Source organism: Prunus mume, linkage group LG7 (genome assembly GCF_029339155.1).
Source record: "Prunus mume cultivar Tortuosa linkage group LG7, ASM2933915v1, whole genome shotgun sequence".
NCBI classification, from domain to species: Eukaryota; Viridiplantae; Streptophyta; class Magnoliopsida; order Rosales; family Rosaceae; genus Prunus; species Prunus mume.
In genome coordinates this window covers 9,608,089-9,630,640 of record NC_142704.1, presented here as the reverse complement: position 1 = coordinate 9,630,640, position 22,552 = coordinate 9,608,089, and the positions used below count along the sequence as shown (strand labels likewise).

The 22,552-nt window shown below is 36.5% G+C and overlaps 4 protein-coding genes, 1 long non-coding RNA gene and 1 pseudogene across 6 annotated transcripts; 5 read left to right on the top strand and 1 right to left on the bottom strand.

The window, feature by feature from the left end:
• The first annotated feature begins 2,399 nt into the window (after positions 1-2,399).
• Positions 2,400-4,091, top strand: LOC103342222 (uncharacterized). The gene is made up of 2 exons (XM_008245830.2): positions 2,400-2,718; positions 2,828-4,091. Exons 1-2 carry the CDS (start codon positions 2,482-2,484, stop codon positions 4,049-4,051), a joined length of 1,461 nt encoding a protein of 486 aa, XP_008244052.2. The 5' UTR covers positions 2,400-2,481; the 3' UTR covers positions 4,052-4,091.
• Positions 4,092-4,796: 705 nt separating this feature from the next.
• On the top strand, positions 4,797-5,818 carry LOC103342221 (early nodulin-like protein 6). Its single transcript, XM_008245829.3, has 2 exons — positions 4,797-5,095; positions 5,321-5,818. Exons 1-2 carry the CDS (start codon positions 4,912-4,914, stop codon positions 5,644-5,646), a joined length of 510 nt encoding a protein of 169 aa, XP_008244051.2. The 5' UTR covers positions 4,797-4,911; the 3' UTR covers positions 5,647-5,818.
• Positions 5,819-9,655: 3,837 nt separating this feature from the next.
• LOC103342278 (eukaryotic translation initiation factor 2 subunit gamma-like) lies at positions 9,656-10,664 on the top strand (the record flags this gene model as incomplete). Its single annotated transcript, XM_089041913.1, has 5 exons — positions 9,656-9,719; positions 9,834-9,895; positions 10,123-10,235; positions 10,318-10,444; positions 10,530-10,664. Coding segments are annotated over 5 exons (501 nt in total), but the record flags the coding sequence as incomplete, so codon positions are not given.
• Positions 10,665-13,757: 3,093 nt separating this feature from the next.
• LOC103342223 (early nodulin-like protein 6 pseudogene) lies at positions 13,758-14,746 on the top strand (annotated as a pseudogene). The gene is made up of 2 exons (XR_016121879.1): positions 13,758-13,983; positions 14,247-14,746. The product of XR_016121879.1 is annotated as an early nodulin-like protein 6 pseudogene (transcript).
• Positions 14,747-17,203: 2,457 nt separating this feature from the next.
• On the top strand, positions 17,204-17,750 carry LOC148915439 (uncharacterized). The gene is made up of 3 exons (XR_016121878.1): positions 17,204-17,330; positions 17,436-17,528; positions 17,621-17,750. It is a non-coding gene; the product is annotated as an uncharacterized LOC148915439 (long non-coding RNA).
• A 150-nt stretch (positions 17,751-17,900) lies between these two features.
• LOC103342224 (P-loop containing nucleoside triphosphate hydrolases superfamily protein) lies at positions 17,901-22,545 on the bottom strand. The gene is made up of 12 exons (XM_089041044.1): positions 22,035-22,545; positions 21,627-21,812; positions 20,992-21,177; positions 20,623-20,706; positions 20,344-20,385; positions 20,117-20,194; positions 19,654-19,953; positions 19,266-19,304; positions 19,055-19,159; positions 18,822-18,890; positions 18,605-18,730; positions 17,901-18,245 (listed from the first exon to the last, which is right to left on the bottom strand). Exons 1-12 carry the CDS (start codon positions 22,422-22,424, stop codon positions 18,063-18,065), a joined length of 1,788 nt encoding a protein of 595 aa, XP_088897170.1. The 5' UTR covers positions 22,425-22,545; the 3' UTR covers positions 17,901-18,062.
• Between the last annotated feature and the right edge of the window lie 7 nt (positions 22,546-22,552).

Below are 22,552 nucleotides of genomic sequence, written 5' to 3'. Positions count from 1 at the left end.
TAAAGATTTTATTATTTGGATTTATGTATGTCGAATTTTGTAAATGACAGAATTTTGCAAATGACACTATGAAAATTATGAAATGACGACTATTTTAGTGGAAATTAAACTCGAGAATTTGATACTCCAATTTTCACAATTTTTTCCATGAGTCATTTAGTAAATTCCGTGCTTAAGTTGCTTAACAATGAATTGTCAATTTTTCTCTTAAATTCCCAATTTTTAACTAAATTCCGAGTTGTTTTCTCTCTTAAATGCCCAACTTTTAGCTAAATTTTGAGTTGTTTTCTCCCATCCAAACTGAGGGTAAAAAAATTAGTGAAACCCAAATATTTCAACCTAATGATATTTCTTTAACATTCATATTCTATTTGGTTAGGTCAGTTTGCTAAGACAATATGCTGATTCCAAGTTCGATACTCGTTCCCATGTTTTTTTTTTTCTAGAACTCATCCCTTTGTATTAAGTAGTTAGAATATCACTTTGTTAAAAAAAATTAAAAAAATTTGTAATACATTTTTTAATTCCATATCACCTTGAAATAATAAAAAAACACATCAGCAAAAAAAAAAACGCAAATGTGAAGTCCAAAGATTTATATTGTTCTTCTTCATAATTGAAGGTAGTAGAATTTTATAGAAAAAGAAAATAGATATATAAAAAGACAAAAGTTAAAATGCAAGCACTTTTTACCATCCCCATTTAATAATACAATGATATGAGAAATAACTTTTTCACGTATCATTATATTTACAAGTAAGGTTTTTTGGGTATGTGGAGTGGAGCTAGCTTCAGCTAGAATGTAAAGCTTGCTCCATGAAAATTGAGAGATCTCAAGACTAGAGTCATTCTATAGTGAGAGCCTTATGTAAGGTCTTTAAATGAGATCATATCTCTTAATCATTGGATTAAACTAACAATTTGATCTAACAGTTAAAAGATAAGGCATCATTTAAGGCCCTATCTCACTATACAATTCTGCTCAAGAGTAATGATATTTGGGCCTCAAGGTTGACGACGTAGGCCCATACCTTATATACACAATATAAAGATTTGATCCAAACTAATGATGGATATTTGGGCCACGGAGAGATTCAAGAGGCCCATCACCTTCGTTAGAGTAGAGATGACTATCTAAACTAGAATAAAATGTACAGAATCAGTAGGCCTGCACTCTGCAGCTCTCTAACATATATAGATGGTGGACTATATTTTACACTATATATAGCCTTTTCTTGTCAAGGGTGGTCCAAATATATTCAAAGTGGTTCTTTCTTGCATTGCAATTTGCATTCACTCTCATCCTTTTGTTTTCTTTCTGGGCAGTGGGCACCAGCCAGCTATCCTAGCAATAAGACTCTATGTGATCAAAGATGATAAATATGTTATGGTAAAGTATATATGATTAACTTAATTTAATAAAAAATGCACTTCAAATTTCTCCATCATTCAATTCAAATGCGTCTCATAAATGGGTCCCTTGGCTAGCTACAAAAAGCCTCCATCTCTCTACTTCTGTCAAGCTAAGCTCTGATCAGTCTCTGCTGTGCAAACTAAGTTGCTGAAATTTCTGCCATAAATTCATAATCAATGTTTTAATCCCATTCCGACACAAACTTCCAAGCTACCTACTCGATGAGCTTCTTCTTTTATCATGCTCACCTCTCTCTCTCTCTCCCCAATATCTTCCTCTTTCTATTTTTTATAAACAACTTTTGAAGTGTCTTCACCCTACTATACTAAGAGCATCCACAGTGAAGGAGTGTAAATTCGGGAGTGTAAAACCACTTTTACATTCTCTTTACACCTCCGGTGTAAATATGTTTTTGCTCCAGTGGGGTATAAATTCGGAGGTGTAAGTAGGTCCCAGATTTTATGTTGACTTTTCTTCATTTTTCTTATTTTTTCTCGGATGGGTTCCGCCTACAAGGGATGTAAAAATAGATGTAAATATACATTTTATTTTACATCCCTATGGTGATGATGTATATTTACATCCATTTACATCTCCCTATTAGAGATGATTCGGTGACTTGGGGTGTATATTTAACATACACCCCCATATACACCCCCCACTGTGGATGCTCTAACAGCCTAATGCCATAATTATCTTACTTACTGACTTGCTTGCAGCCGCTCCTAGCTACTCTCTTGTGCATTGTGCCTTTGCATTAGCCATAATTAGCTAGCTAACCCCCAACTGCCACCACTTTTAATCTAACTCGTGCATCTTTCACACCATAATTTTGTTTAGATAGATATCGTTAATGGTAGTTCTGCCAAGGCTGCCTTTCTCTTTTCACATCTACTTCAATTTATTATGGGCATTTACTTCTCTTTTCCTTTTATAGTCTGGGTTTTCAGGATTCTTCATTTCTATTTTGCTTCTCTTTCTTTTGTGTACCAGTTTTTTTTTCAAACAAGTTAGTTACCAGCCAGCCAGAGCAGAGCCAGGCCATATATTCTTTGTTTCTATTGGCAATGAAGAACTTCTCCACTATTGCAACTCAATATATTTATGTGCTATTCTTCTTGCACTGCTGCTGCTGCACCATGTTTGTTCTGGTTTTAGTGCAAGCAGCAGACCCTTCATCATCGGAAGCACCCATGCACAAAGCAGAGCAACAAGCTCTTTACTCTGCTGTTCAAGCCTTTGTGGGCAGCTGGTGGAACGGCTCAGATCTTTATCCTGACCCTTGTGGCTGGACCCCAATTCAGGTATTAATATCCCAATGATCAGTTGTAATTGTCATCAGCACTTGAATTTCCACAATTTTCAATCTGCGTTATTTGTGAAACTCAGAAATGTTTTAATGATCATGCGCAGGGAGTCTATTGTGATCTCTACAATGACTTCTGGTATGTTAGTGTTATAAACATCGGGCCGCTCTACGACAACTCTCTTCGGTGCACCACAAATATTGGTGAGTTTTCACACCACCTGTTCAACCTCAAGCACTTGAAGGTCCTCTCATTTTTCAGTTGCTTCCTCTCGCCAAGCCAAAACCCTATAACAATTTCCACTTCAAACTGGGAAAAGCTCGCAAACAGCTTAGAATCCTTGGAGTTTCGATCAAACCCCGGTCTCATTGGAACAGTTCCAAACACTTTTGGTTACCTCAGAAACCTGCAATCTCTAGTTCTGCTAGAAAATGGATTAGGAGGTAACTTGCCTGAGGAAATAGGCACTTTGGTCAACTTGAGGCGGCTTGTCCTTGCAGGAAACCAATTTTCAGGTAAGATTCCAGAAAGCTTTGGAGGGTTGAGTAAGCTCTTAATAATGGATGCAAGCAGAAATAAACTGTCTGGTTCATTGCCTTTGACTTTTGGAAGTTTGACTTCACTTCTAAAGCTGGACTTAAGCAACAATATGTTGGAGGGGAAGTTGCCTAGAGAGATTGGAAGGCTAAAAAATCTCACACTTTTAGACCTTGGCAGTAACAAAATATCTGGTGGGTTAGCTCAGTCACTTGAAGAACTGGTTTCTGTAAAAGAAATGGTGATATCCAACAACCCAATAGGGGGTGGCTTGAAGAGCATTGAGTGGCAAAATCTACAAAGCTTGGAAATTTTGGACCTTTCAAACACATGCTTGACAGGGAAAATTCACAAGTCCATGGCAGAAATGAAAAGGCTTAGATTTTTAGGACTTAACGGCAACAATCTCTCAGGAAGAGTATCTCCAAGGCTGGCAGCTCTGCCTTGCATTGGTGCTCTTTACCTTTATGGCAACAATTTCACTGGAGAACTTGAATTCTCAGAATCCTTTTATAGGAGGATGGGAAGGCGCTTTGGAGCTTGGAACAACCCAAAGCTTTGTTACAGGGCTGAAGTAAATTCAACAGGCCATGTTCCTTATGGGGTAAAATCATGTAAGCAAGAAACCACTATTAATATTTCTGGTAATGTTCCTTCAAATGCCAAGTTCAGTGAAGCAAATTGGGATCACAGTATCCAATTTGTGGCATCGTTGGGATTTTCAAGTTGTAATCTTGATGGGGTTCTGTGGGTTATTATTTTCCAAGGGATGTTGTTTATTCTTCTTCTTTGAAATGTAGCCTTATGGATGAAATTAATAACTGTTTCCAACACCATTTTTCCTCTTTATAGATTATCCTTTGTAAGTTTTCATTTACTGTCAACAAGAAGAACTAAAAACTGAGAGCCAAAAGAACAGCCCTTTTCACCAGTCACTTCTACCCTGAATCTGAAAATTGCTAGAGTGAAAAGTACTTCTAAAAAAAGAAGAAAGAAGGCTCAATTCAAAGTTTGTTAAAAATCAATCAACCTATAATATTGCAATCTTAAGCTAAGTAAAAGAATGGCCAGCATTTAGTCAAAGAGCTCAGCAGTCGTTCTCGTTCAGTACTTGATGAGGAAAGTTTCAGTTTCAGTTTCACCATGTGATATAACTTAGTACTTGGAATCTAACTGTACCCAATTCTGCTTCACCACCCAGTCATTCAGAGAACAGAGGCCACATTTTTTAACCATCTGACTTTTTGCAAATTATAATTAACAGGCCGCTGCTCAACACAGAAAGTTCATGATTTTGAGTTACTTTTACCACACGGTAAGAAACATTTTCCTGACTGTCCTCTCATCATCTCAGCTAGTTTCACTCAACAGCCTCATCCTCAGCTGCCATTTGAAAAACAGTTGTACCAAGTCAAAGATAGGCCTTGCTCAACGGTTACCTTCAACAAGCCCACCACCTCCACTTTTTACTCCTAACAATCCTCAGTTTGTTTTTTTACCTTCAGTAACAAACTAATTCAACTGCAGTAGCCTCCCCTCTTTTTAAGTCCAACCCAATGCCCTCACTTCCTCATCAAACACTATCACTTTCTTCTTCCTAGCGCTAGAGATCAACCAAGCAGAGAGCTCCCTACACAATCCAAATTCTACTTCATGGAACCCTCCAAAGTAGTTCTCTTCTTTTTTCTTCTTTCTAGCTTCCAAGTCTTGTTTGTAACTTGCACGAAATTTGAAGTTGGAGGAAAGAATGGGTGGGAGGTCCCCAAATCAAAGAATGACCAACAAATGTATAACCAGTGGGCATCAGATAACAGGTTCAAGGTCGATGACACTCTCCGTAAGTACTCCATCTATATCTACATACACACTTTTTAATTAAGCACCTAAACCCTACCTCCGAATTACTTTGTAAGGGGTTTGTAACTCAAGTGGTTGAGAACAATTACCCTTGCACCCGAGGTCCTGAATTTGAAGCCTCTCTCGTGCAATAGCGCTTTTTTTCTAATTAAGCTTGCCACTTAACTTGAGTAATATTGTTTTGCTTTGTTTTTCATGGGCTTAGATTTCAACTACACCAAAGACTCGGTGCTGGTGGTGACCAAGGACGAGTACGAAAAATGCCATTCTGCTCATCCCATCTTCTTCTCCAACAATGGTGTGACTGTGTTCACATTGGACCGGCCTGGTTTGTTCTATTTCATTAGTGGGGTTTCTGGGCACTGCGAGAGAGGCCAGAAGATGATCATCAAAGTGTTGGAACCAGCAAGCCCACCTCAATCTGCTGACCAGAACGAGCAGAAGAATGATGCTGCAGTTGCAATGGCCACCATCTCTTCTGCAACTCTCATTTCCTGCATTATGTCATTTGTGGGGGTCCTTTTCTTCTGAATGCAGTGATTAGTGATGGTTACTATATTTTTCTTTGCTGTTTTTTCCCATACCCCTGATTCTTAATTAGGTTTTTTCTTTTAGTTTGTTTCCATTAATTGGGTCAGTTGAGATTAAAAGGAGTGTAGGACTGGAACTGATTGAGATTATGAAAGTATATTTGTTTCAAGTATGATATTTCTCTATTGAATTATTATTATTGTTATTATTTTATCTTCTTTTTTTGGGTACAGATTGGTTTTAACTCTTGAAGAAATTATTTGCATCCATCTTAGTACAAACCATAAAGCAGAAAACTGTTTGTGGCCCTACCCATTGAATCTTTATTTACAATTTTGATTCAATATCAATATGAACTGGTTTTTCAATGTCAATATCAATATCAATAAGATATTTGAACACATACAAAACATATGTTTCTAATATATAATAGCATGGCATTGGATCAGGACATTAACGGGATGTTATACTAACACCAGTCTTATAATGTGTTTTTGGCGCATTTTAACAAAGTTTCCCATGAAAGGAAAACCTTCACTATCCCAATTAAAAAAAAAGGTTGTTTTCTATACCAAAGGGAAACTTCTATGCCAACGGGTCCAGTGAAAAAGGGTTTTCACTTGCAGATCGGTGTATCGCTTATCGTCCTTTAAGCAGTGTTATGATAGCTTCATTTGCGGAGCAAATATATTGTCATACTGTGGTAGAGGATAGACTGAGCTTCGGGAAGTAAATATAGGAGCTGTTGGTCATGGTAATGGAAGCTGGTGTTTTTCCTGCCACCAATAATCCTCAATAGCAAGACCCCAAAGCTATATACATGAGATTTTTCAGAAAATATCCCGCCCATGGCATGCATACTTCAGAGACATATAGCCGCACACTGCACAGGAAATTCATTATCCACTAACTTATTATTATTCTTGATATAACATGCTAAAAAGCATATTACACAAGTTTAGTTGGGAAATAACAATTCTGATAATAGGAAAGAAATGAATCTTACAGAGATCCCACAACCTTCTGAAATTTTTGGGCTCATCTTCTCATCCAACACCTTCAAACAGGAATCACGGTGGAGATAAACAATTCCTCTAGCAACACCTTGAATAATGTTGAACCGTTTAGCCCAGTCAAGCACTGCTCTTCTCATTGCCATTAGAAATGAAATCAATAGTTCCCCTGAGTTGGGCATACTAGGATAGGAAGAGCTCAGACATTATCAAAGATTTGAAGAAAGATAGGTAACAATGAGAAATTGCAGCCAAACATGGTGAAACTAACCCAATAATATCTTATCCAAGTTGTTGTTTCGCATCAACTTCTCATCATCTTTAATGCAGCAACCCATGAGCTTTACAAGATTCTTGTGTTGGAGTTTGGAGATCAACAGAAACTCATTCTTCAACACTTCTATGCCTTGCCCTGACCTAATAGATAGTCTTTTTCGAAAAATCGGCCTTGGCGGCGGCTAGGCGCTAGCGGCCGCCTAGGCGGGCCCTTTTTATTTATTTATATATATAGATTTTCTTTTCCTGACTTTAAAGAAAACCTACTGTCCCCTCTCTCTCTCTCTCTCTCTCTCTCTCAAAAACCTCCTGCAATATCCTTTGTATCAAGAGAGCTTTTTTTTTTTCTCTGATTAAGCTTGTCACTTAACTTGGGTAATGTTATTTTGCTTTGTCTTACATGGACTTAGATTTCAACTACACCAAGGACTCGGTCATGGAGGTGACCAAGGACGAGTACGAAAAATGCCATTCTGCTCATTCCATCACCTTCTCCAACAATGGTGTAAGGGATGGGTTTTAAAAAGTATATGTGAGGGATAGGTTTCAAGCGTATAGCCGTGCGGCTATATTATTAAAATAAAAAATATATCTCAGGCGTATAACCGCGCGGCTATACTATCTAAATAAATATATATATATATATTTAAGCAGTATAGCCGGTCGGCTATTCTATTTGAATAACAAAATATCTATGGAGTATAGCCGTTCGGCGATACTCTTTAATTAAAAAATAAATTTAAATATTATAGCCGATCGGCTATACTATTAACTAAAATCAGGAGTATAGCCGAGCGGCTATACTATTTAAATAAAATATATATTTAATGCGTATAGCCGCTCGGATATACTCTATATACCTTTTTTTTATGAAATTAATTATTTATTGAGTAATTTTTATGAAATTAATTAAAATATTTAAACACCAATTCTTCATTAAATAAATAAAGGTAATTAAAACATAATATATTCAAAGAGTATAATACCTTTAAAATATTCTATTTACTATTCTATACTTTTAAATAGTATAGCCGGGTATACTCTATTAATATAATATTTTATCAGTATGGCCGCACGGCTATACTCCAAAATAGAATATTTAGAATATTTTATAAGTTTCGCCGTTCGGCTATACTCCAAAATATTGAGATACTAGCCGAACGGCTATATCCCAAAAAAGAATATTTTAATGTATAGCCGCGAGGCTATACAGACGAAGTTTTGTCGATAAAGGTATATTCCAGCAAATATTTGTCAGATTAGACCTCTCCCAACGAAATTTCGTTGGTAGAGGTTTTTTTAAAATTTTAAAATATAAAATTAGTTTCTTTGCTTCTTTTTTTTGCCAACTTTTTAAATTTAATATATGTAATTAAGTACTATCTTAGCCTTTTTGAATTACTTTAATTAGTAATTATGTATTAATTATTATTTCTTTAGTGAAAAAAATGAAAAAATAAATTACTTATTTTCGTTTGGGTGTCTTAATTAAATTTTCCCAGAGCCCAAGAGGCCTATGGCCCAAGGCCCAAGCCTTTGATTAATATAATCATTATTAATGAAAGCCAAATCCAAAGCTGAGCCCATTAGCCCAACTCTCCAATATTAATTACACTTATGAAATCATCATAGTGCTTGTTTATAAACACCTTTAGACCCCGTTTGGTTCATGAGAATGGAGACTTGGGAATGAGAAATCAATTGTTTTCCCATGTTTGGTAAGTCTAGGTATGAGAAGTCGTTGCCTGGCTCATGGAAAAGTAGGGGGGAAAGTGAAACCATCTTCTTAACTTGGGTTTTGTTTTCCCTCCTTATGGGAAAGTTTGGGAAAATGAGCTAACATTAAATACATATTTTTTATGACTATTTTATCCCCTTTAGTAATTTAGAATTACAATATATCATTAAATGCATTCTTTTTTTATTTGAATTGAAAATTTATACAAACTTTGTTTTCCATTCCTACTCAAAACAAACATGGGAAATAAAATAAAGTGATATTTCCCGGTTACTTTCGCAGCATTACCAAACATGAGAAATGAATCTTCCATTCCCATTCATTGGGGAATGACATGAGAAATAATTTCCCCTCAAATTTATTCTATGAACCAAACGGGGTTTTATAGGAGTGGATTTTTCGATGTGGGATTTTCACAAAGGGCACCTCAAAAGATAACATATTATGGTCAAAGTTAAACCTTAGGAATTTCATATTATGCTGTCACTTTTAATGTAGTAGCTAGGAAACTTGTATCTCTTTGGGGTAAAGATGAAGAAGAAGAAAACAATCGACAAGAAAACCTAGGTTCTTGTTTTCTTTAAAGTCAGTGAATTTTTTTATTTTTAATTTTCTTTGTAGAATTTTCCTGAAAGAAAAAGGAATTTTGGGAAGATTTGTATCAGTGTATTACAATTACTCTCCTAATATGATTTGAACTAGGTTTTTACTATTTTCTTGTTAGCCAAGTTTTCTAGATTTATTAGGATTTTGAGTTTACTATTTAAACAATCTAATGAAGTTGCATTTGTTAGATTTATTCATTCATATTATTAATCGAATTGAGAGATTTGCAGTTTCAGTCCTCTGATAAATTGGTGCAGTCTGTCAAGATTTTGAGTCGATCGTCAGTCTTGATACCATTACCATACCACCCAATTGTTAGCTGATTACTTAATTGAGCCGGAAGATGTCGTCGAGGAAGGATTTGATCACTGAGTAAAATGTAACACAGTTACATCCACTCTCGCCTGAAGTTATATCTCGCCAGGCAACTATCAATATTAGTATTATTATCATTTATATTGATTTAATAACCATCAATTATATATTTTGCGGTAAAGTTTATTGTCAGTTAGTTTGTGTATGTCTAATTTTGCAATTATTTACCTCTCTCTCAGGTACTATAGGTCATGTGGCTCATGGAAAGTCAACAATTGTAAAAGCAGTATCTGGTGTTCAGGTGATTATTAGTTTCCATCTCGCATTTGATGCCGCTTGCAGTTTTTCTTCTTCTATTTTTCTTCGTGGACATTAGAAAATCTGGCAAGCATGTGTTCCCACTCGTGACATAAGGTGGGCATTAAATTTAGGGTATGAGTGTCGTAGCTTGCCAGGATTTTCTTGATATTAGCATACAGTGTCCTATGTAAATTAAAAACAATAATCCTGATTCCTGATGTTATGCAGACTGTTCGTTTTAAAAATGAGCTGGAATGCAACATTACTATGAAGCTTGGATTTGCCAATGCAAAAATATACAAGTGTGAAGAGGATCGGTGCCCTCGACCTATGAGCTACAAGTTTAATGTACAGTAATTGTATGTCTTGGATTACCGTTTGCCATTTTAATTTGTTAACATGTTGTATTCATTTTCTAATTAGGGCATATGGAAGTGGAATGGAAGACAATCCTCTCTGTGATGTTCCTGGATTTGAGAACTGCAAGATGAAACTGTTGAGACACGTATCTTTCGTAGATTGTCCGATACTTTTAAGTTTTTCAAGACTTGTGTGTGGTATATTTGGTCGTGTTGAAAAGTGAAATTAATCAACCATTTTTCACGCTTATTTCATACTCTGTTATATTTTTCTAGGGTCACGATATTCTTATGGCTACTATGCTTAATGGTGCTGCCATTATGGATGGAGCATTACTTCTCATAGCTGCTAATGAAAGTTGTCCTCAACCACAAACTGCTGAGCATCTGGCTGCTCTTGAAATTATGTAGGGATGAAATAAAGCTGAAAACTGAATTACAGCCTTCTCTCATCTAAAGCAGCTGGCTCTACCCATTGAAATTACAATGTAGGGACTGGAAATAAAGCTTGAAAAACCTGAATTACATGCCTTCAAATTTTTTTTATCTCATCTGGTTTCTAATTTAATAATGGCATTGGCAGGACATTAAAGGACTTATAATGTGTTTTTGCATTTGTGAAAGGCAATTAAAAAAAAAGAAGTTGTTTTCTATACCAAAGGGAAAACTATGCCATCCAGTGGAAAAGGATTTTCACTTGCAGATCGGTGTATCGCTTATTGTCCTTTAAGCAGTGTTATGGTAGCTTCATTTGCGGAGCAAATATTGTCATACTGTGGTAGGGGATAGACTGAGCTTTGGAAAGTAAATATAGGAGCTGTTGGTCATGGTAATATAGAAGCTGGTACTTTCCTTGCCACCAATAATCTTCAATAGCAAGACCCCAAAGCTATATACATGAGAATTTTCAGAAAATATCCTGCCCCTCCAGAGACTTATAGCCACACACTGCACAGGAAATTCATTATCCACTTACTCATCATTATTCCTGATATAACAGGCTAAAAAGCATATTACACAAGTTTAGTTGGGCAATAATAACAATTCTGGTAGTAGGAAAGAAATGATTCTTACAGAGTTCCCACAACCTTCTGACTCTGAGTGTTTACTAGATTCTGTCTCTTGAAAGATACGTGCCAACCAAAATTTGAAATTTTTGGGCTCATCTTCTCATCCAACACCTTCAAACAGGAATCATGGTGGAGCAAAACAAGTCCTCTAGCAACACCTTGAATAATATTGAACCGTTTAGCCCAGTCAAGCACTGCTCTTCTCATTGCCATTAGAAATGAAATCAATAGTTCCCCTGAGTTGGGCAAACTAGGATAGGAAGAGCACAGAAATTATCAAGGATATTGAAGAAAGATAGGTAACAATGAGAATTGCAGCCAAACATAAAGGGTCAGTAAAACTAACCCAATAATATCATATCCAAGCGTTTCGTTTCGCATCAACTTCTCATCATCTTTAATACAGCAACCCAATAATATCATATCCATGAGCTTTACAAGATTCTTGTGTTGGACTTTGGAGATCAATAGAAACTCATACTTCAACACTTCTATGCCTTGCCCTGACCTAATAGATAGTCTTTTTCGAAAAATCGGCCTAGGCGGCGGCTAGGCGCTAGGCGGCCGCCTAGGCGGGCCCTATTTTTGTATATAAATTTTCTTTTCCTGACTCTAAAGAAAACCTACTGTCGTCTCCTTCTCTCTCTCTCTCTCTCTCTCTCTCTCTCTCTCTCAAAAACCTACTGTCGTCTCCTTCTCTCTCTCTCTCTCTCTCTCTCTCAAAAACCTCCTGCAATAACCTTTTTATCAAAAGAGCTTTTTTTTCTAATTAAGCTTGCCACTTAACTTGGGTAACGTTATTTTGCTTTGTTTTACACGGACTTAGATTTCAACTACACCAAAGACTCGGTGATGGCGGAGATCAAGGACAAGTACGAAAAATGCCATTCTGCTCATTCCATCTTCTTCTGCAACAATGGTGTAAGGGGTGGATAGCGTATAGCCGTTCGGCTATACTATTTAAATATATATATAGTATAGCCGGACCGGCTTTACTATTTAAATAACAAATAAATCCCAGGCGTATCGCCGATCGGCTATACTATACTAATTAAAAATATATCTAAAGAGTATAGCCGTGCGGCTTATTATTTGGACTAAAAATTATATTGAAGGAGTATAGGCGTTCTTCGGCTATATTACTTAACCCAGAAAATACAGTTAAAGATTATAGCCGCGCGGCTATATTATACTAAAAAATTATATTGAAGGAGTATATTTAAATTTAAAAATATATATATATATATATATTTAAGGAGTATAGCCGGTCGGCGTATAGCCGCACGGCTATAAGTTTTTGTGTGTATAATTTCCTTCCCCATTATACTCTTTAAATATATATTTTTATATATAATTCCACCACCACCACCACCAGAGCTCAACAGCTCCGAAGAATCAAGCTCTCCTCTGTCACTGCTCAACAGCCCCAATTCCTTTGGTAACTACTAATTCCAATCAATTTTGTCTCTTTTTGCCTTGTTTTGGAATGGTTTTGAACTTTCGATCGTGCTGTCGCTAAGTGATTGATGTTTTGACTGTGAAGCATTTCTGGACTTCTCACCAAAAGCTCAGCCCAGCAGAGTTGGGAACTTTCCTCATGGGAAGCTAACTGCGTGGTACATGTCTATCCCAGGTAACCAAATTCTCTAATTCTCAGATCCATTAGCAAATGCCTTGACTTTGAGCTTTGGGCCTTTAGACCCTGGATTAATTGTATACTTGCAGTTTATATACGACCAGCACCAAAGAAAGAGATGGCCATTTTTTAACAAGCAATTTCAGATCCATTAGCAAATGCCATGACTTTGAGTAAATGAATACATAAGATATTTTGTAAGGAAAACAGAAAAAATGCAGAATTTACCGAATAAAGAAATGGAGAATGAAGAAATGGATCTTTTCCCCGGTTGTTCTTTATCTCTGTCAATTTGACAAGGTTACCAATGTATGCAACTGTATCAAATATAAAATGGTACACTAATCCTCAATTCCTGAATGAACAATACCGGTAACGAACTCATGATCAAAAATATCAATTTTGATTTACAAAATAGGTAACTAGGGCAGATGACTTGCATTTACACCATCAATCAAAATTGCGTTTTACAGTCTCAATTTCAGCTACAAAACTTAAGCAGTAAATGAATACATAAGATACTGTTGCAAGAAAAACAGAAAAAAAGCATAATTTACTGCACACACAAAGGCTCCTCTAATGCCTTACAAATTGTCGATTGTCATCTCCACCTTTTTGCCTACCATAAGGGTTGGACCAGAACTTGTACTTTCAATTGATAGGTGAAACGCATGTATCGAGTGTTTTTATACGAAGTAAATGTACCAAGTGATCTAAAATACAGTTTGGTGTTCTATGCTATAAAACACAGACAAGGATATACACTGAACAAAAACAAATAGTCACAAGCTGTCGTGAAAACCGAACAAGGATGAGTACCTGCCGATCAAGGTGGTGAACATTAAAGATGTCCAAAGTAGTTTTCTTCTTTTTCTTCTTTCTGCCTTCCAAGTGTTGTTTATAACTTGTACCAAATTTGAAGTTGGAGGCAAGAATGGGTGGGAGGTCCCCAAATCAAAGAATGACCAACAAATGTATAACCAATGGGCATCAGATAACAGGTTCAAGGTCAATGACACTCTCCGTAAGTACTCCCTCTATATCTACATACACTCTTTAATTAAGCACCTAAACCCTGCCTCCAAATTACTTTTGTAAAGGGGTTTGTAACTCAAGCAGTTGAGAACAATTACCCTTGCACCCGAGGTCCTGAATTCGAAGCCTCTCTCGCGCAATATCACTTGTATCAAAAAAGCTTCTTCTTTTTTGTACCTTTTTTTTTTCTCTCTAATTAAGCTTGCCTCTTACTTGGGTAATATTGTTTTGCTTTGTTTTTCATGGACTTAGATTTCAACTGCACCAAAGACTCGGTGCTGGTGGTGACCAAGGATGAGTACGAAAAATGCCATTCTGCTCATCCCATCTTCTTCTCCAACAATGGTGTGACTGTATTCACATTGGAACGGCCTGGTTTGTTCTATTTCATTAGTGGGGTTTCTGGGCACTGCGAGAGAGGCCAGAAGATGATCATCAAAGTGTTGGAACCAGCAAGCCCACCCCAATCTGCTGACCAGAACGAGCAGAAGAATGATGCTGCAGTTGCAATGGCCACCATCTCTTCTGCAACTCTCACGTCCTGCATTATGTCATTTGTGGAGGTCCTTTTCTTCTGAATGCTGTGATCAGTGATGGTTACTATATTCTTCTTTGCTGTTTTTTCCCATACCCCTGGTTCTTAATTAGGTTTTTTCTTTAGTTTGTTTCCATTAATTGGGTCAGTTGAGATTAAAAGGAGTGTAGGACTGGAACTGATTGAGATTATGAAAGTAAATTTGTTTCAAGTATGATATTTATCTATTGAATTATTATTATTGTTATTATTTATCTTCTTCTTTTTTTGGTACAGACTGGTTTTTAACTCTTGAACAAATTATTTGCATCCATCTTAGTAAAAACCATAAACGAGATAACTCTCGTATACTAATAATGTAGAGATGAAATAAAGCTGAAAACTGAATGCCTTCTCTCATTCGGGTTTTAAAGCTGAAAACTGTGTGTGGTTCTACCCACTGAATCTTTATTAACCTTTTTGATAGATGTCAATTTGGTTTTTCAAATCCAATTAAATGGACCTTGAATTAGAACCAAATTTGAAGGATGAAGTTTTGTTATTGCTGTCACATATTATGTGTTGGACAATCACAATTTGTCGAAAAATAACAAGGCAAGTGCAGTTGAACCCAAAACTTTTTTCCTTTAACGGGATCAGGACATTAACGGGATGTTATACTAACACCAGTCTTATAATGTGTTTTTGTTTTTGGTGCATTTTAACAAAGTTTCCCGTGAAGAGAAAACCTTCATTCACTATCCCAATTATAAAAAAAACAAAAGGGTTGATTTCTATACCAAAGGGAAAACTTATATGCCAACGGGTCTAGTGGAAAAGGGTTTTCACTTGCAGACTGGTGTATCGCTTATCATCCTTTAAGCAGTGTTATGGTAGCTTCGTTTGCGGAGCAAATATTGTCATACTGTGGAGGATCAAAGACAGCTTTGGAAAGTAAATATAGGAGCTGTTGGTCATGGTAATAGAAGCTGGTATTTTTCCTGCCACCAATAATCTTCAATAGCAAGACCCCAAAGCTATATGCATGAGATTTTTCTGAAAATATCCCGCCCATAGCAGGCATACTCAAGAGACATATAGCTGCACACTGCACAGGAAATTTATTATCCACTAACTCATTATTATTCCTGATATAACATGCTAAAAAAACATATTACACAAGTTTAGTTGGGAAATAATAACAATTCTGGTAGTAGGAAAGAAATGATTCTTACAGAGTTCCCACAACCTTCTGACTCTGAGTGTTTGCTAGATTCTGTGTCCCTTGGAAGATACGTGCCAACCAAAATTTGAAAATTTTGGGCTCATCTTCTCATCCTACACCTTCAAACAGGAATCATGGTGGAGATAAACAAGTCCTCTAGCAACACCTTGAATAATATTGAACCGTTTAGCCCAGTCAAGCACTGGTCTTCTCATTGCCATTAGAAATGAAATCAATAGTTCCCATGAATTGGGCATACAAGGATAGGAAGAGCTCAGACATTATCAAGGATAGTGAAGAAAGATAGGTAACAACGAGAAATTGCAGCCAAACATAAAGGGCCAGAGAAACTAACCCAATAATATCATATCCAAGCTTTTCTTTGGCATCAACTTCTCATCATCTTTAATGCAGCAACCCATGAGCTTTACAAGATTCTTGTGTTGGACTTTGGAGATCAACAGAAACTCATTCTTCAACACTTCTATGCCTTGCCCTGGCCTAATAGATGGTATTTTTCGAAAAATCGGCCTAGGCGGTGGCTAGGCGCTAGGCGGGCCCTATTTTTATTATATAGATTTTCTTTTCCTGACTTTCAAGAAAATCTACTGTCGTCTCCTTCTCTCTCTCTCTCTCTCTCAAGAACCTCCTGCAATATCCTTTGTATCAAAAGAGCTTTTTTTCCTAATTAAGCTTGACACTTAACTTGGGTAATGTTATTTTGCTTTGTTTTACACGGACTTAGATGTCAACTACACCAAAGACTCGGTGATGGCGGAGACCAAGGACGAGTACGAAAAATGCCATTCTGCTCATTCCATCTTCTTCTCCAACAATGGTGCAAAGGGTTGGGAAAATATATCTAAACCGTATAGCCGATCGGCTATACCATTTAAATAAAAGAATTTAAGACGTCTAGCCGATCGGCAATACTATTTAAATTAATATATATATATATATCTATAGAGTATAGCCGGACGGCTTTACTATTTAAATAAAAAATATATCCAAGGCGTGTATAGATTGTTTAAATAAAAAATATATCTAAAGAGGATATTATATGGGAGTTTCACTAAAACACCCAAAATGGAGGTTGAAATTATAAAAAAACCCAACACCCAAAACACTTTATAAACACACCCAAAACTCATCATTACACACACTCAAAACTCATTTATAAACACACCCAAAAAGTCTTTGGGGTTAACTTTTTGGGTGTGTTTCTATGTTTAGTGTGTGTAATAGTGCTTGGGTGTATTTATAAAGTGTATAGGATTGGGTTTATTTATAATTTGTAATATTTTGTATAGGTGTATTTAGCTGAAAAATATATTGAAAGCGTATAGCCGGTCGGCTATACTATTTAATTAAAATATATATTCAAGAAGTATAGCCGTGCGGCGATACTCTTTAAATAAAAAATTTATATTTAATAATTATAGCCGTCCGGCTATACGCTTTCAATATACTTTTTGGGTTTGTATAATTTCCTTCCCCATTATACTCTTTAAATATATAATTCCACCATCACCACCAGAGCTCAACAGCTCCGAAGAATCAAGCTCTCTGTCACTGCTCAACAGCTCCAATTCCCTTGGTAACTACTAATTCCAATCAATTTTCTCTCTTTTTGCCTTGTTTTGGAATGGTTTTGAACTTTGATCGTGCTGTCGACCAAGTGTTTGATGTTTTGACTGTGAAGGATTTCTGAACTTCTCACCAAAAGCTCAGCCCAGCAGAGTTAGGAACTTTCCTCACATGGAAGGGAACGACACGGTACATGTCTACATCCCAGGTAACCAAATTCTCTAATTCTCAGATCCATTAGCAAATGCCTTGACTTTGAGCTTTGAACCTTCGGACCCTGGATTAATTGTATACTTGCAGTTTATATACCACCAGCACCAAGGAAAGAGATGGCCAATTTTTAACAAGCAATTTCAGATCCATTAGCAAATGCCATGACTTTGAGTAAATGAATACATGAGATATTTTGCAAGGAAAACAGAGAAAGCAGAATTTAATGAACTAAGAAATGGAGAATGAAGAAAAGGCCTGATTTTTTTGAATTCAAATGGTGCCTTTTCCCGTTGTTCTTTATCTCTCTGTCAATTTGACAAGGTTACCAATGTATGCAACTGTATCAAATATAGAATGGTACACTAAGTAGGTAACTAGGGCGGATGACTTGCATTTTCGCCATCAATCAAAATTGCATTTTACAGTCTCAATTTCAGCTACAAAACTTCAGCAGTAAATGAATACATAAGATATTGTTGCAAGGAAAACAGATAAAAAAGCATAATTTACTGCACACACGAAGGCTCCTCTAATGCCTTACAAATTGTCGATTGTCATCACCAACTTTTTGTCTACCATAAGGATTGCTCTCACTGAATCCATTTCGACTTCCCTCTACTTTACGCATCTTCTTCCTGAACTTTGATGCACTGCTGTCTAAGTTCAAATTCACCTTGGGTGGATTAGAAAAGCAAAAGGAAGCTGCAACCGCCTGTCCAATTCCAGCCACTTTGCAATTAAATCGGATGCCACAAAACATATTGAAGCGTAATAAATCCAAGGATTTTTAGAGAAATTCTAATTTCAGCACTAGTTCATATTATTGGAAGAAATATGTTTTTTTTTTTTGGAAAAGGAGGAAGACATGTAAATTACCAAAAGGTGATGCTATTTAGGGTTGGACCAGAACTTTTACTTTCAATTGATAGGTGAAACGCATGTATCGAGTGTTTTTACCAAGTGATCTAAAATACAGTGTGGTGTTCTATGCTATAAAACACGGACAAGGAGATACACTGAACAAAAACAAATAGTCACAAGCTGTTGTGAAAACCAAACAAGGATGAGTACCTGCAGATCAAGGCGGTGAACATTAAAGATGTCCTTCATGGAGTGTGAATTATATGATAATAAATAAGATGTATACGCCTCTTTTGCTGATTTGCGCAGATAGTAGTTGCCTTCAACCATTTTCTCCTGCAGCAGTCAAAGCAATACATAAGTTTCCTTCAAACCAGTTATTGTATAAAAGTAGATAACAACTGAACACCAACTAACAGGAAATTACCAGCTGTGACTGCACATTTTTCAGCTGCTTCTCATTAAATACATGCTCTTTAACAGGGACTTTTGCAGCCTGAAAACAAAATAAACAAAAGATATTGGCAAGATATTCAACAAAGCTTGCTTTATATACAGACACCATTCTGTAAAGCATGGTACTTTATCCTTTTCTTTTCTTTTTTGGGGAGAGGGGGTCGGCTTGCTTCTGTTTATTTCTACAACTTACGAAAAGCATACCTTCAAATAGCGTATAAATTGCAACTCTTCAGGAATGAGGAAAAGTAGTGCCTTTCCTTTTCCACCTTCCCCTCGAGCTGTTCGACCAACCCTGTGGATATATTCCTGCAAGCAGATATGCCATTATACTCTGTATTCAGCATGAATGAAGAAGAATCACAAGATACCAAAAGTACTAGAAATATATTAGTAAAGAAGAAGTATTAGACACCTTGGGTTCATCTGGAGGATCAAACTGCAAAATCCAGTCCTACAATAAAAGAAAAGGAAAAATAAGCATAAGATTACCATCAGCATTTGCTTATTGCAGATATTGCTAATATAATTAAGAAGAATACCTACATAATTTAATGTTAAAACAGGATAAAACAATGGCAGGATATTAGCAGCAACTGAATTCCCATTAAGTAATCATAATAGGTTCTTAAAAATAACTTATGAGAAAAAGGAAGGAAGGATTATAGCTCAAGAATGTTGCCATTCTGATTAAATACATTGGGATATCTATTGTCGTAGATAAAATCATTGAATGGTAGAAAAACTAATAACAATAAATTTCTGAAGTTTGAGCCTACGTCAAAACGAAAAAGGAAATATACCACAGCAGGAATATCCAGTCCACGAGCAGCAACATCGGTACAAAGTAAGATTCCTTTCTCTGCTTTGCAGAAATCAAAAAAGGTAGTTGTCCTCTTCTGCTGCTTTTGCTTTCCATGAATATCAAAGCAATCCACATTAACGTATTTAAGCAGTTCGGAGTGGAATTTGACGGAGTTACAAGAAGAGAAGAAGACCATCACTTTCTTAGAAAGATTCTTCGTCAGGAAAGAATATAGAAGAAGAAATCTCTTGGCACTAGGCACAATACAATAACCTTGCTGCAGCCCTTCATTGGTGACCTATGGTGCACAAAGCCTTGTCAGATTCTAATGATTAGGGCTAAATCACAAGAAATGTATATAATATGTATGTATAGAATACGAAGTAGGCTTATATTCATAATAGATATCAACACAAAGCAAATGTCAAATAAGGAATGCATAAAACCATCCGGATTCCTACCTTAGTTCTCCCCTCATCCACATCAACATAGATAGGTTTCTGATCTTTCCGAAACGACAACTTAACAAGATCTTCAACCTATAGGTTTAACAGGAAAAGTTTTATCAGGGCAAGGCATTCATGTAACATATGGGCGTACGTGTGATGCATATGAATTTAAGCTAAACCATTTAAAAACAATGCACAAAGAGATTGACTACTATGAGATGTGGATATAATGCACTAACCTTCTTAGTTTGGGTTGCTGAAAATAAAGCTGTTTGCCTATCCTGCACGTCCATTAGCAATTCAATCAGCCAATGAATACTACCAGATAAAAAACAATTCTAAATTGCAACTAAACCCATAAAATTCATTTATCCAGGCTGAATGATAGCCATACACAATTGACCAAACTACAAGCTCCTATTAAAAGAAAACCAGAAACATATGTTGTGAGCAGGATGCATCTATGGTTTGCAGCCTTTTGTAGCACAAGAGGTAGAAAAGTAAATCAAATAGTTTACCTTCGGTAGATACTTAATAATCTGTTTCATTTCTTCCTCAAAGTTTGCTTCCAATAACCTGTCAGCTTCATCAATCATGAGGCACTGCAAGTCCACGAGAACAATGAAACTAAAGATTGTCAGATGTTGTGATGTTTCTAGTCTCTAACAAACAACACAAGTTGCAGTAGAATCCTGAACTACAACTCAGTATTTCATTAAAAGGATGAATAACTACAATAAAATACTCCAAAGTCGAGGAAGCAATTATAGAATTTTCTTTAAATCAGAAAGCCACCCATAGCAATTAGCACCACTTCACAAAATAACCAGTTAAAAATATTTTTGAAACAACCACAACAATATTACAGAAGAATATATAAATGGCACCTTCAAGTTCTTATATATGAATCCCTTGGTATTCTGAAGATGGTCAAGAAGTCGACCAGGGGTTGCAACCAATAAATTTACTCCTTTTACAATACGTTCTGCTTCTCCTCTCCTGGCTGAACCTCCGATAACCAAGCCCAGAGTCTGTGAGTGATACTTTAGAAGGTCCTTTGCCACGGCATGGGTCTGAATGAATTTGAAAGGAGAAATAGTCAGGGAAAAATGAAGGGCTTCAAATGTAAATCTTAGAATGCGACAGCATAAAATGTAATAAAGCACAATTTATTTTTGTAAAATTTGTATAATATGGAGAAAGTTACTTTCATATCAAGCAAATACAAATACCGAGTCAAAGCCCACTAATACATACAATTACAGTAACAAAGTCTACTTTTACTAAGGTTCTTTGCAGAATGGCGTCATCATTCAAAGAGAAGTAGCCTTAGATGTTCAATGTGAAGAAAAAAATTTGTGCTTACTAGTACTTTAGAAGGCGCAAACTAATTTTAACTTAGATGATGTGAAATTTGTATAGACATCAAAAAGGTCTTCTTGAATTGGAGCGACCTCCACCGTGCTATTGGAGAAAATGTAACAAATCAAAACAAATAACAGCAATATGGCAGGATTTTCACCTGTATTGCAAGTTCCCGTGTTGGGCAAATCACAACAACGCCTGTTCCATTACGAGGAGCAAAATGTGTGTTATATAGCAGCTCCACAGCTGGTATTAGAAAAGCAAGAGTTTTCCCAGATCCTGTCCTTGCAGCTCCGAGGACATCTTGTCCGATCAAGAGTGGTGGGATTGCTCTGGCTTGAATCTGCATTTGTAATTAATTGGAAATTTAAATAAGCCCAAATCATCTACAACTTTTGCAAACAAAAAGTAAAAGATATCTCAACGAGCATACACATTTCTCATTTGAAGGCAATTCCCAATATGACAGCTTATAAATTTTATTAAAATTAAAAAACAAAACCCATAAGCTAGGAGGAGCTATGAGTAAACCCATAAGGAAATCCAATTCAAGCAGGGAATTTACCTGAGTCATATACTGAAAGTTCATTTCTTGAATGGCCTTGAAAGTGTTCTCAGACAAATTCAAGGAAGAAAAGGACTGTGTGCTCATAATCCCAGACGCTCCATCACTCTTCACCTTCTTCTCGCTAGGGGTTTTAGCCTCTGCTTCCTCTCCCTTCGAACTCTTCCTCTTCTTAGTCTTCTTCTCTTCATCCTTAGCTTGTTCCTCAACTTCTCCTTTTTCTTCTTTTTCTATTTCTTCTTCTTCTTCTTCTTGTTTTGCCGGAATAGGGTTTTGAGGCTCTGCTTGTTCGGTGTCTGCCGATTCTGGTTGTTTCTTCCCTCTGTTTCTCTTGCGCTTCTTCTTCTTCGTCTCGTCGTCCGGAGATGCGTAAGGGATTGCGTCTGTCATGGCGACTGGTTCTAGGGAATTGGAGCTTTACACTTTCTGGGGCGCAGAAGAAGAAGATAAGCTCTCTCTCGAGCTGAAACAAAGAGAAAAGGAGCTCTGTGATTTTAGTAGGGTTTGGTGGTGGTTAA

Excerpts from the sequence above, each read along its gene's own strand:
- LOC103342222 (XM_008245830.2), top strand. The coding sequence starts at position 2,482 with ATGAAGAACTTCTCCACTATTGCAACTCAATATATTTATGTGCTATTC. Across the intron at positions 2,719-2,827 it reads GTGGCTGGACCCCAATTCAG|GGAGTCTATTGTGATCTCTA; the intron begins GTATTAATATCC and ends GATCATGCGCAG.
- LOC103342221 (XM_008245829.3), top strand. The coding sequence starts at position 4,912 with ATGGAACCCTCCAAAGTAGTTCTCTTCTTTTTTCTTCTTTCTAGCTTC. Across the intron at positions 5,096-5,320 it reads CAAGGTCGATGACACTCTCC|ATTTCAACTACACCAAAGAC; the intron begins GTAAGTACTCCA and ends TCATGGGCTTAG.
- LOC103342224 (XM_089041044.1), bottom strand. The coding sequence starts at position 22,424 with ATGACAGACGCAATCCCTTACGCATCTCCGGACGACGAGACGAAGAAG. Across the intron at positions 19,954-20,116 it reads TGGATGAGGGGAGAACTAAG|GTCACCAATGAAGGGCTGCA; the intron begins GTAGGAATCCGG and ends TGTGCACCATAG. Across the intron at positions 19,305-19,653 it reads GACTGGATATTCCTGCTGTG|GACTGGATTTTGCAGTTTGA; the intron begins GTATATTTCCTT and ends CTTTTATTGTAG.